At 43.3% G+C, this 13,659-nt stretch overlaps 1 protein-coding gene across 9 annotated transcripts in view; it reads right to left on the bottom strand.

The window, feature by feature from the left end:
• Window positions 1-13,659, bottom strand: part of CELF2 (CUGBP Elav-like family member 2) — a gene marked incomplete at both ends in the record, with an annotated part of 372,062 nt that overhangs the window by 244,606 nt on the left and 113,797 nt on the right. For 4 of the 9 annotated variants that reach the window (XM_082009655.1, XM_082009650.1, XM_082009652.1 and 1 more), the window contains one exon: window positions 13,072-13,124. The exons of 3 other annotated variants lie outside the window; for them this stretch is intronic. In XM_082009655.1, the coding sequence (XP_081865781.1) occupies window positions 13,072-13,124 (53 nt within the window). Of the gene's footprint in view, window positions 1-13,071; window positions 13,140-13,659 lie in introns of those variants that run through there. 2 more of the 9 variants (XM_082009653.1, XM_082009654.1) reach the window with 1 other exon arrangement.

Here is a 13,659-nt window from a genome sequence, read left to right as displayed (position 1 = left end):
GCCCGCCCGCCCGCCTCGGCAGCGCTCCCCGCTGCCCCACGCCCGCGTTGCGGGTGTTGTGAGGGGAGAGCCTCGCCCCCGCGGAGCGAGCAGCCGGGCACCGGCGCAAAACCCGCTGCTTGAATGCGGGTGGCTCGCACGGACCCAGTTCTTCCCAGTGCGGCAGGAAGGCGCAGTCGCCGCTGCCAGGCTGGGACCGCTGGGACCATGTGGGCAGGTGTCTCGGTACAGGCGCTCTCTGCCCAAATTCCTGCCCTTCACACCCCGGCACCCACCGAACGCTCCAAGTGCCGTCACCGCCTTGCGAGAGACTAGTAGGAACTCTGTCCCCCCGACCAAAAATAGGGGTTTAAGTCAGCAACGAAGGTGAACCCTCACCCAGGTCTGTGACCTGCCAAAAGCTCGCTCCCAAGCCCGCTGCGCTGGGGCTCGGCCACAGCCGGCACGGAGGAGCGGAGCCACAAAACTCCAGGCGTGCAAACGGCTGGAGCCCCCGCCGCGCCGCCGCCCCCTGAAAATCTGTATAAATGTTCCTCTGCATCTCCAAAACCTACTTGCATCCATGCAAAGCAGCTCCGGGCAAAAGAATATTAACATATTTACGAAGATTACTGGATGATCTGAGCAGTCTAGACACACAAAACGTTTCCCTGCATTGTGTGTGCTTCTGACTCTCTCCAGGTTTTATAATTTCATTTGCTCAGGATAATCGATGCTTGAGAAAAGTAACGAACGCAAATGAAAAACTACTACACTTAAACTTTTCAAAGAGCATTCTAAAATAAAATTAAATTGACCAATAAATAAATATGCCGTCAGTCAGGCCAGGCTTTATTTAAATTTTGACCAGCATCCGTTTGATAATTAAAATACAGACCAGGCTAATTTCCAGAATCTGGTTTATTGCACTAAGAGACTTTTCCATTTTAAACAGTTAAAAGGAAGAAAAACCCCTCAGGCTGCTAAAATTTTTGCCTACTTTGCAAGTCTAAAGAAAGAAAAGGTTCACTTGGCCCTCAGGGTAATCCCCGTAGGACAGCTGCAATCCCGAACAGATATCCATAGCGTTATTAATCTGCTCTGTTCTGTATGTCCGCTTACTGTCCTCACCACCATGGCAGCTAAACACCTACGTAGACACGCACCAAGCAGAGCTATGGCTCCTCTTTCCCAGATCGATGGCGATTCCTCTATGCCACCCACCCATCGCAGCGTAGGACTACACAGCAGATAAAAAATAAGTGCAAAGTTGCAATGAAAGGAGAAACCAGCACAACTTTCTCCAGCCGGATGCAGCCACCTGGGTTTTGATCTGAGGCCTCCATGATGGTTAATCCAGCCCAGAGCAGAGTTGGATTAACTTTCAATTTCGAAATCTTGCCACTGCAGAAGGGGCAGGTTTTAGCTCAGAAGAAATGCAGGCAGCTCAGTGAGGATGAAGATACTCTTTTAAGTGAGAAGTCTCCACCCCCACTTCACCCCGTGCGGCTGGGTCTGTACCTCTTCATCATCTTTTTTCTTTTTTTTTTTTTTTGCTACATGCTTAATCTAAGGGACTTCAGTCTCACCAGCCTGTCGCTTTTAAGGACCACATTCCCATCGCTGCTGACTGAAAAGTAAATCCACGCTTTGCACAGGATGCAAAAGGGGGAGGAGGGGAGGATCACAAATAATTTGACTTAAAACCTGCATATGGAATAGTGAGATCTTCATAAATTTGCCCCATTTCACAAGGTGTAAGTGCTTAAAAATGCTTCATTAAAACGTATGTTCTTTTGAAATATTTATTTTCCTTTTAATTACATGTGAATTAGCTGGAAGAAGCTGTAGGGAAGCCCTCTTACTGACTTAAGCCTTCTCAGCAGTTTGTTAAATTCTAGCCTCAAATCCCTTGAGGGAATAGTGGATTCAAAGCAGCTTTTAATCATACTATAAGGAGGGTGAAGTAGTATGTAAGTAGGTCATAGAGAAAGCATTACAAGTGCATAGGTTATTGCTTTATTTAACAACTGCAGTGTAACACAGTTTTCAAAGCACATTTGCTTTTGCCGTTTAAAAGTTAGAGGCAGGAACAAGGTCAAATGCAAAAAGAAACCCACTCTATAAAAGATACCGAGATATGACTCAAGGAAAGCTTACAAGGAGAAGCTGCATTTGAATAATTTGATTCTCAAACATAAATTATATAGTGTCTACGTATGAATTAACTCTCGAACGCAGAGTGTAAGTGGTGAAAAACAAAACAACAACAAAAACCCCTGAATGTTTCACACTGTTACAGGGTCAGCTCTGTTATTTGTAATGTTAATGCCAGTTTCTTGACCGGCACATGCGTGCAAAATAGCAACTTTTATTAAAAATGAAGGGAAAAATGGAAGCTTTGGTCTGATACTATAGTACAGAGGGAAATGGGGAGGGGGGATGGCAAATGAAGCTGCGTTAATTTTCACAGCGTAAGTCAGACAATAGATGTAAACACTGGCTTAGAGGAGCTGTATTATTGCTGCGCTATCGCTGCCCACCGATATTAAGCTTTTTCAGCTGGTGGAGCATATGGCAGTTTTGAGGCAGGAACCTGGAATTTGGAATCAGCAGTTCTCGGGCTTTAATCCCGTTCCAGCTACAAATGTCACCTCCTGTCCATCCTCCCCTCGTTTCAGAGGCCCAGACCCCGCTTGCCCCCGCGTCGCACCGTTTACTCTTTGAGCCCCCGTTTCTCCGTACGCCTAAGCGGGGCAGATGAAGCGTCTCCCCCTCACGTTTGCAGATTAGTCACCGTTCAAACGGCTTTTCAAACACAGAGCTATATGCAATTTTTCCAAACAACCCAACCTTTGAAAACCGAACATCTCTTCAGAGAAAAAAAAAAAAAAAACAACAAACGCAAAAAGTTCAGCTGGAGAAAGACAGGGGTTGAGCAGTGGGTTGCTGTCGAGCGTATGAGCTCACTCTGACATCACTGCCCCTGGCTTTCATTCAGCGAGTGACAAAGAGAGCAAGCACCCCCTTCCCTTCCAGGTCCCACAGCCAAATCCAGCGCGGAGCTCACATCGCGTCCCCTCCTCAGACCCTTTCCTTAATTGCCGTTCTTTTAATCAACTTGCCCCCCAGTATTGGGCCAAGGAAATGCTACTGTTGGAAGCACTTCAAGGGAAAGTTTCCGAATGACTTCACTCTCTCCCAAGCCTGCAAGGCAGTATGAAGAGAGTTCAAATCCTCTGCTTTAGTCCCCCCTAAGCCAATGAACATGCTCGGGATTCAGCTTATCTCTGGCATCAAAGCGAGTTCCTAGCAGAGGCGGCAGAAGCAGAGCTCGGCGACAGCGGTGTAAATTTGGAGCGGGCTCCAATGACTTCAGCGGAGTCACTCAGGATCCTCCACTAATGCGAGGGGAAAAAGAAAGCGGGCCCAGCGAGCGTGAGTGAATGCAAATGAGGTGTTCGCTGTCCTTCACAAAGGAATAAACTCCCAGGCACGCCACGAGCCTGAAAGTAGTAGCGTGGCTACAGCAGAAAATACAGCGTTTGGTTTGTGCGGCGGGACGTCAGCCTACCTGCCTATAAGGGAGCGAGGAATCCTATCAGCTTAACTTTTATTAGCAGACTTTTGGAGGGACAAGACAGGGAAGAGCAAAAAGAAGGGCGGGGGAGAAAAAAGCAAAGCAAAGCACATAGCACAAGTTACACAAAGCATTTGGGCAGAGCTGAAGAATGGTTTAAGTGCTGTAAACAAGTAAAGCAAAAAGTAGTGCATTTCTTTGACAAAAAGCAATGGACCCAATTCGGCACCGTTTTACCGTTTGTGAAGATTTCGATTATTTGTAACAAATCCATCCTTGCCAGTTAGATCTAACATTGGATTAAAGCTTTGCATTACGGAGCCTTAACCTTTCAGTAAGCGTTCTTTTATTTATGAAACCAAACACACAACAGTCTTCCCTTCACCATATTTTGAGAAATAAAACAATTTCCATATAACCAAAACCCTTTTAAAAAGAAAATTAAATTATTGATTAAAGCTGATCAACGAATTTTATGTCTTCAAATCTTAGCTGCTTGTGAGGCTCCCCCCCACTTCTGTAGGCTATTGAGGCTAATCAGTAATTTTCAGAAATAAACGTCATTTAAAATTAGCCCTGTGAAAAGATACCTCAAATTAAGCATTTCTAGAGCTTTCACTTGAAGCACATTGATATTATGTAAACTTGGTTGCTATAGTAAAACTTCCCACTCACTTTATTTTTTTTCTCTTCCTATTTTATACCACTGAAGAGGTGATTTCATCCCACTGGGGGCATAAGTTCTTTGTTCCATTTTGCGGGTAATAACTCAATCTTTCCAAAAACAATTAGGCAAGATTTTATGGCACAAGGCAGATGCTACATGTGGCGGAGGGCTTTTAGGCAAGGCCTTTAATTTGGAGGATCACCCGGCTTTGTTAACAGCATGCAGATACTGGGGATAGTCAATCCTGACGCTCGGGTCCGATGCTGCACCCTGAGCTGGAGCTGCCCCGTACCATTCGCTCCAGCTGGGCTGCCCACGCTGCTCAGCGCCCTATTTAGCGGATACTAAAGTAAAGTAGCAACAAGTAAATATTTGCTATACCAAGTTTTACTGTCCTGTTATTTATTTACAGGCCTATTGAAGAGCAACACTATTGATCTGTAGGTGTTGCCTTTGCGCCTTGCGCATACAGACACAAGACCAAGGCTTTTGTCAGCCCGGTCCTATCTCAACTTGACAACAGGCATTGACTGTTTTTTTTCTTTTTTCCTCTTTTCTCTTTTTCCTTCCTGCCTCCCCCCCCCCTTTTTTTTTTTTGTGAACTACCTTATTTTCTCACCTGCTGACTGATTCCATCAACAACCACTATCCAACGAGGAGAGAAACTGGGGCACTGCGTGCACTGGGCAGACCTGATTTCCCACAAGACAGCAGGCGCGTTATTTATGGTTAAAAAAGGCACCTTTCCAAACAACCCTGGAAGAAGGAACCTAATATTGTTGGATTTGGCTATTGTATTATCTTCGCATGAAAAAAATATAATCTTGTATTCCTTAGGATAGGAGGAATCACACATCTGGTGCCCGTGTCTGCGTTGCTCCATCCTCACCACGTGCAAGAGCCCCACTTACGCCTTCATAGGGCAGGGGAAAAAGCCCACTGTAACAAAAAACCCTCTTCCCCCCCTCCAAACGCACAGGAACAACTGCCAGGGGACACAAAAACCTCCCTCATTTTATGTAAATACAGGATTTCTGAAGATTTTTGCCCCAGCTAGGGAGGCTGGTTATTGGGACAGAAGCAGGATCCGGGACGCGGGTGGTGAGGATGGGCAGAGCACAGCACGAGGCTGGATGGGGAGGCGATGCTGGAGGGCAGCTCCAACTCCAAAAGCAATGGGCAAAGGCAAGTGCGAAGTTCTAACGTGGCACCAGCAAGGGAAGAGGTTGGGTAAGGGACATCAAAAGAGACAGGAAGCCAAAAGTAGACTTATTTTTAAAGGCAAAATGTAAAGAAATCTGTGGGGTTTATTACAATATCTGAATTAACCTAGCGCACTCCACTTCTAACAGCAGGATCTTCGTAAGCTTAACCTCCGTCTTCCCTTCTCATTCATTTCTACCGCACGTTTTTCTTTCTTTTTCACTGCAAACGATTGGAGCACACCTTACCCTCAAACTGCAACTTCTTTCAGGTAGGAAATTTAACAGTTCTTTTTTTTCATTTGTTCATGAAGTGCCTAGCATACATCTCGGTCCTCAAAAATAACAATCACCCTGATAATATGTAAAGTAACTATCTTTGTTTGACATCATTATTTCCCGCAGACAGAATCCATTAAACCTCCGACGTGAAGGATGGAAAGAAAAGGCTCTGGCAGTAACCGTGAGGCATTCAGACGTGCAGAAAACTGCACCGTGCCTGGTTTTGTTGTCCCTCCCCCCCAAAACGAACAGAGTAAGAACTGCTATGTAGGTCAGATCAAAAGGCCCACCTAGCCCATCACCCTGCCTCTGATGATGGCTTGTAATGGAGGCAAAGAGAAAGCATGAGTGCGGCGAGCGCGTTGTGATCCTTCCCACCTTCCAGCAACCAGTGGCTGAGAGACTTCCTAAAGTCGAGGACTGCACCCGAACCAAGATGCTTAACAGGCTCAAAATTGCTGATTCAATTTCCCCCCCCCCAAATTCTCTCCCTGAAAAGAAGGCTGATGAAGCAATACGTTTATTACGCCCAGAGCTGCCTGCTCAATGGCCTTTCTTCACAATTTCGGAGATTTGGGGCTCGGTACAACAAATAGGAATATTGGCTTTCTTTTCTGAAGCAAAACATTAAAAGCAACTTAGTGTTCAATAAAAAATGTTTCACTTCAGTAGAGTCACAATAACTCATCTGCAACTTGAAAAAAAACCCAAACAACCCATTGGTAACACCATTTTGTAAGGGGAAAATGCTGAAACCGCAGGGTTCCTAGGACAGGCATCCTAGTGTGGCATCTTTTTCTGAAGATGACTCCAGGAAAAATTTTGGTGACTTTGGGTTGCTGTATTCGGGGTGGGGGTTAACTGAGTTAAATGTATGTTCATCAGCCGTGCGCAGACAAAGCTCCATGTGATTCATTGGAGCAGCACTGCAGAACACCTGATGTAGCCGATGCAGTTCTGTTAGTGTTTTGTTATTTTTAAAGGGGGTTATGTAACTCTCTCATTAAAATTAAATGTGGGCTGAAATGATGCAGGCAAATTCTCAAGCTTTAAAGTGAGCTTCTTCCTCGCAGTTTAGCTGAAAATAGATCGGTTTTAGGCAGAAGAGAAGAAAAATGAAACCAAGAGGTTGTTACAGTTGAAAATCAAGTCTCTAAGAATCTCGGTTTTCTGATAATCCACCATTTCCTTTCTAGAGGCCTCCGTTCTTCAGACGCTGACCTGCAGCTTCCAGGAGAGCAGGTGTGGCATCGGAATCTGAGATTCAGTCCATAGCCCAGCTCTCTTATCATCCACGGCTACCTACACTTGCGAGGTTCAATTTCTAGCTGATCTACGTTCGGGTGCCCTTGCTTTTCTCCTCACTCCTCTGCCTGTCTAAAAGGGATAGGAAATTCCTCTATCCTCTCTCTGATTTTCTCTCAGGCTTCCCCCCCCCTCCAACCCTCTGCTCGATCTTGCCGCCCGTGACAGACTGCTGTCTGGCATCCTCAGAGGCTGCTCTGGAAGATGACCTGCTGATTTGCTGCCATGGGAACTCCGGAGCGAGGACAGCATTTACCCCTCGCACACCCCTTCCCGATGCCACCCTTCTCGCCGGTCAAAGTTTGCCCTCCTCTGTTTCGGAAGCCTTGCAAGGGACGTCGGAAGGCTGTGCCTTAAATAACAAGAGTGCTGCAGCCTCTCCAGCGTCCAGCAGCAGCCACTGCTGAATTATTTGGAGGAAGGTGAAAAAGTGTAATAGCATATGTGAGCATGCAAATTGCTTTTCAAAGCTACTGGAGAAAAAGCTTAGGCAGCAAAGCGTAGACTCGAGAAAAACCCTCTCTAATGTAATGGCAGAAAGCATTATCTTCGTAAAAGTGCCATATTTAAAACTTCCTAAGCAATTTTATTGGTAACCCTACTCCTTTGAATCAGAGAGAATTAACTTAAAATTAGGTTATTCTACCCGAACAAGGGATCCAGGCTAACACATCAGCTACTGAGTGTGCTACCTGGAGAGACAAGCAAGTCCTTCTCTCCCTTCCCCACCCCTAACACAGTTCGGGGTGTTTTAATTGAGATAGAAGGATCCTTTTTACTCGGCTGCATTTTGCAGGGCAGCTTGTGATCCACACCGTGTCAGTCCTGTCGGCGCACTGGCAGGTTTACGGACCCACGGTACTTTCCTACAAGCACTGGCTCATACGAGCCTAATCCAGTAATGCAGGTTTAATGCATAATATAATTCCACGAACCACCTAGAAACTGAGTGCAAAGTTGGGGGTCGATGCTTTCCAGAAATGTCAATTTATCCATTAGTTCAGAAAGCCTGAAGATGGATCTGTCTGATATTAGCCCAGGAGATGGTCACTGATCCTCAGACTATCAGAGAAAATAAAGTTGCACGTGAGAAAAACTAAAATCCTTTTTACATCCTACTTGAGCTGGTCTCTAGTTACGCTATCTCAGTCTCAAGACCAGAGTGAGAGATGAGAAAATTAGGGTCCAGATCAAGATTTACTGAAAATTTGGGAAAATTCCTGCCCTCTTCCATCCAATAAGGATGGTTAACCTTCAGCGCGTCACGAACTCGCCAAGAACGGTATTAAGGCGACTTCAATTGACACATCTGCCTCCGCGGCGGGGCGAAATAACACGAAAGCAAAACAAAACAAAAAGAAAAAAAAAAAAAAAGCTTTTTGCCACGGCAAGCGTGTTAGAGGGAAAAAAAAAAAATTTAAATCCTGGTTTTATTTCTTCTGTGAGGATGCCAGCGGTCCTGTTTCATAATCTCCAGTGATTCATCACCGGCCCGGGCGGGCAGTCATTCGGCAGGTCAAGTAGGAACGGGCTGTGGAGCCCGCAAGTCCCGCTGCCCCGGTAATGCGTGTCATCCCGGGCACGGCGACGTGCTTTCTCAACCGCTGCCATTTGCAGTTACCTTTTCTATGGCTGACATACAAGTAAATGTGTTGGAAGCAGTAAAACAGTCATGGGAAAGCAGTTGCAAAGATAAATAGCACCTGCACGTGATAATCTCTAATGTCATTAGAGAGGAAAGAAGGATGTGTTTTGGAACAGAATTTCTTTCTTCTGAAAGCATCACTTGACTTCGGTGGGTTTATGTGAGTGTGTGTGTGACTGAGAGGGTGGGGTTTTTTCTTCCCTCGAATAAACATCCAGACATTCCTCTTGGTTATAACCTTAACAGATATAACTAGGGGAAACGGGAAACAAAAAAACCCCAAAACACCCAGCGTTAAAGAAAAAACCTTCTCTCGATTCACTTGTGAGAAAGATGTTGCGTAGCTAGATTTTTCTTGAATTGGGTAATGCTCGCTTTAAGAAACACAACTGCTCTAATTAAGGGAAAATAAAAGGATTTTCTTCAGTCATTTCTTTTCAGTCTTTTTTCCTTATTGTCTAACTTAAATTTCATGAACTGCTCATTCAATATCTATCCTCTGAATTATATGTAGTTGAACACTTTTTTGCAGATGGAAACTGAGTGGCAGTTTTGAGGGCACGGGACTACAGAAATAAACACCCCCAATGAAAAAACGTTAAAACTTATATGCACGTATGTGCGTACGTGTGCACACAGATGCATACCTGTGTATTAGAACAGAGCATGGGTAATTTATGTACATATACCATGTAAAGACCCCGTGCCAGCACACAAATGGTAAAAAATAAAATAAAATAAAATAATAACTGTTCCCAATAACAGTGGTGGAACAAGATTTCAAATGCATAAGATTATCCATATTAATTTATGGTAATCTACAAATGAACGCTGCAGAGACAGTACAGGTTATCCAAAATGGGACTTGCATTTAATGAGAAACTGCCACAAAAGATCTTCAAGACATATTTAGTTGCATCTTCCAACACCCCTGAATAAATATCATGCAAAACACAAAGTACAAGCTACGTCTTCCCCTTGGAACCACTGGCTTTCAAAAAGCCGAAGGAAAGCCAAGCTTTTCTCTCCATGCAAAGTCCTTTTATTAGACATCTTGCTTTCAGATTTCATCAACTTAGGTGTTTTCAGGGCTGTAAGCAGTGAACTTTCCATCAGCAGCATCTTCAGCTAATTAACCCTCCTGATTACAATAATTAGTATTGATTCACTCCTGAATGACTTCTTAAGTATTCAAGCACAATCTACACTTGCAGTAAAACTTCTAGATATGAATATTAATTGAATGCTCTCCTTTGTTTTTCAGCCCCAAAGGTATAGTTTGCAATCTTATATACTTAAATTTGATAACAGAAACACTTCAGTTTTATTCTCATTTAACAAAGAGAATATTAACGTGTTGATGTTGGAGACTGTGGTTTGTGAATCTGAAAAAAAAATTATAGGCAATAACTCCAGGCTAATAAATAAATATAATTCACTTCCGTTTCCTATGGCAGCATGGAAAGCCAATTCCCAGGCTAAGACCTATCCTGCTCTTGCTCCGACAGGTAGGACGGAGGACGGTCTTTCTTTTTGACATTACACCTGGTCATTGCGAGAACAACTAACAATTCATGCAGAGTCTGAATTAGCTCTCTTAGCGCTGTTGTGGAAACAGATGTTGCCAAGTTTGACAACTGCAAGGCACCACGTTGCTTTGTGAATGGGTGAGATTCACAACAGGTAACGCTAAGGACACCTGCGATGTTCAGGCATGAGATCTCTGAACCTATAAATTCCCTCAAAAGCCGACACTTTTGATAAAGCATGCTAAGAAATGGCTCGTGTTACAGATTTGCTTCACCTTCTTTGACGCTAATAATAGTTCGTATAGCTCAAAAAGCAATATTTCAGTAAATATGCATAGAAAGAACTTTTTTTAGTAGGATTCCCACAGAATATTTCAAAAATTAGTCTTTGATGTGTATGCAAGGTCAGAAAATACCCTTGGAAAAGGACAAAGTAACTGGTAATCCAAGACAAAAATCTGTAGTATATGTATTTTATGCAGCATTTTATCTGAAAGCATAGGAACTACTGTAAGTTTAATATGAACTCACCTGTAAGAAGAGGGCTTAGGAAAGAGTTTTAGTACTGAATAGTCCTTAAAAGTGGCGGTTGGGTATGCTGCCCAGGTGGCTGGTGGTGTCTGCTACAAAAGTGGCATTCACCCTGCTCTGGGCGACCACTAACGGGGCATTTCCATGTAACGGGGAGTGAGGGGTTCACTTTATTGCCACTGACAAAAGGCAGGAGCTGCTAGAAAGCCCAGGCTGGAGGAAGGTAACTTGTTTTAAAAAAAATACCACCACTCCCTCCGGTTCTAGCAGAGCAGAGCAGAGCAGTTGTGAACGAGTTAATGTTTGTCTCGAAAGAAGTTCTTCCAAGAAAGTGAATTATAGCATGGTCCCATTGTATTAATCAGCATCCTTGCTTTCTTCATGTTTATGCACAACACATGGCACGCAAGTACGACCTGATAATCCATAACCTCTAGGCTCCCAGCGTATTTTATGCAATATTACCTTGTTGTTCACATAAACTCTTTCCTATTCATTTATACCATCTCAACACACAAGGGAAGGAGGTGCAACAACAATAAAAAAATGCAAAGAAGCATAGCAAATACTCAGAGTCTCCCCATAAAATATTTTTGTTGAAAATACATGCTTCACAGAGCTCTGACTGCTACCAATAAATCTTTAATGCCTTTTTTTATTAATTAATGGGTCCAAAAGACCCCTCAACCCGTATAAATCCTTCACTAGAACCCAGTTTTTAAAAAAAGCACAAATCCCTTACAATTAATTGATCTAAGCAAAACATAGAAACCACTGATAAATATCTCTCTCTTCTCTCAGAAAACTATTACAATTATTACTAAAAGTAATATATTTACTTAACACGTAAAGTATTTAAAGACTTTAAACAGTTTCAGAAACTCCACAGACTGATGGCAATTCATTTTATTTAAGACACAAGCTGCTGTCCAAGTAGCAACTAAAAATTTTTCAAAAGCTTTATAACAATTTCTTTTCTAATGCATAAACGACATGAGCATTTTGCCAAATTCAAACCCAAAATTGTTAACTGTTCTAATGCTAAACTATGGCTGTCTAAACAGAAAGGTAATTCATGAAATGTCATATGAATAATTTGTTAGATTTTGGGATGGGAATCATCCAGGTAAATTATTCTGCCTGACCTTAAAAATTCTAACACATGCTAATAGCTGGATTATAAAAATGGAAAGTAGCATGGGCTCCCACTTTGAGATCTGATTTATCATTTTTATTGCATTTTCATTACCTAAACAAAATTAGAAAGAGTATCTTCAAAACAGCAGTTAAAGTTGATATGATGAGGCATAAAATCAGGCAAGGGCACATTTGGCAAGGATGTGTTTGCCAGATTGACAGCAGCGTTGTAAGCTTTCAGGATCAGTAAGTTTTCTCTCCACAGTTAAAGGAGAGGTTAGCAATAAATCTCCAACTTAATGCAATAGGCATAATTGTAAGATGCAAACCTCCCCCTCCCTGCACTCTTAGCAGCAGATTTCAAATGCAACAACCGTCACAAAATAGGCAATACACTTCATATTCTACCGTAGATACAAAAAGATTAAGGGAGATGAGAAAGGGGCTGAGAAAAGGAAAGCCAAAAAAAAAAAAACCCCAAACCACCCCATCGCCAGACATACATTAAGCTAGTTTGACAGCACCATTGTTCAGCTGTCCCATTGTCAGACCAAAAGATGTATTCAATGCTGCAATGTCTGCTAGCAAATAAACAAAAGACTACATTTTTCAAAGCGGGGTGCCAATTCTAGCATAATTCTGTCTGTATGTGCGTGTGTGCATGTGTCTGTGTGTGTGTGTGTCTCTGAAAAGAGTAGTCGATGCTGGCCCCCCGCTAAACCTTGGAATATTAAGAATATATGTGTAATCCCACGTATGGGAGTATTTAGGTATTTTTAAAACATCTTCAAGTGGTAAAGACTAGGTAGAGCATTAGTAACTATTTACATAGGCTAAGTGAAAATTAAAGTGGTATTTAGGGCACTAGCTCTAATATGGAGTCTCCCTGAGCTTTTTCCACGCTTATTCCATGCCCAGTGCATAATAATGAAGCAGGCAGAAATATTGCAAAGGAGGCAATAAAAGAAATACCAGCTCTCATCTAAGGGGGGGGGGGGGGGAATATATATTTTTTTTTTCCCCTTCTTGCCCTCTCCGTACATTTGTCGTCATACATGAAATGTGCGATTCTAACTAGTGGAAAATGCTACTTGCACACAGCGATGCCTGTCTTTTCCTTTAAATAGGGAAACTACTTAATACACAGCACGGTTACAGTTGCAGCGGGCCCAGGCAACTCGAAAGCACGCGTTAAAACAAAGGAGACAACATACCTTAAAAGCAGCTCCTCATTTCTCATAGTAACAGCGGATTTGGGACAGCGCATGCTTTCTGCACCGATATTCTCAACAAAAGCCAGTTCAGAAGTGCGCTCAAACATCAATGCCACAGTAGCTACTCACTAATGGCTACTCTTTCTCTCTTTCTCTCTCTAGGCAGACGCTGAGTGGTGGAGCAAAGGGGCCCCTGCAGATTCACTAAGCAGAAATAATCCTCTCTGACAAGTTATGTTGTCTGGGCATATTTTACATTAATGCACTGTGCTGCCTATAGGGGTCTTGTTTGCGTTCACTCTAGCCTAGCCGGTGTTAGCTCCCTTAATTACCAGCCAAAAAAAAAAATAGCACATCCCCCCCACCCTCCCTTCTAAAAAAAAAAAAAAAAAAAAAAATATATATATATATAAAAAACTGAAAGAAAAGGAGGGAAAACCTATGGGTGAATGAGGGCAGGCTTTCCCCGTCTGGAAGGATGCATGCTTGATACGGATCTTTTGTTTGCCCTGCAAACTGGGTGAATACAGTGGCAAAGAGATGCCGTGGCTCGCGAGGCTTGTGCACTTTAAGGGAATTGGGTTAGAG

The sequence above is a fragment of the Phaethon aethereus genome (assembly GCF_964289735.1).
Source record: "Phaethon aethereus genome assembly, chromosome: 1".
Classification (NCBI taxonomy): domain Eukaryota; kingdom Metazoa; phylum Chordata; class Aves; order Phaethontiformes; family Phaethontidae; genus Phaethon; species Phaethon aethereus.
This window is presented reverse-complemented; position numbering and strand designations above follow the sequence as displayed.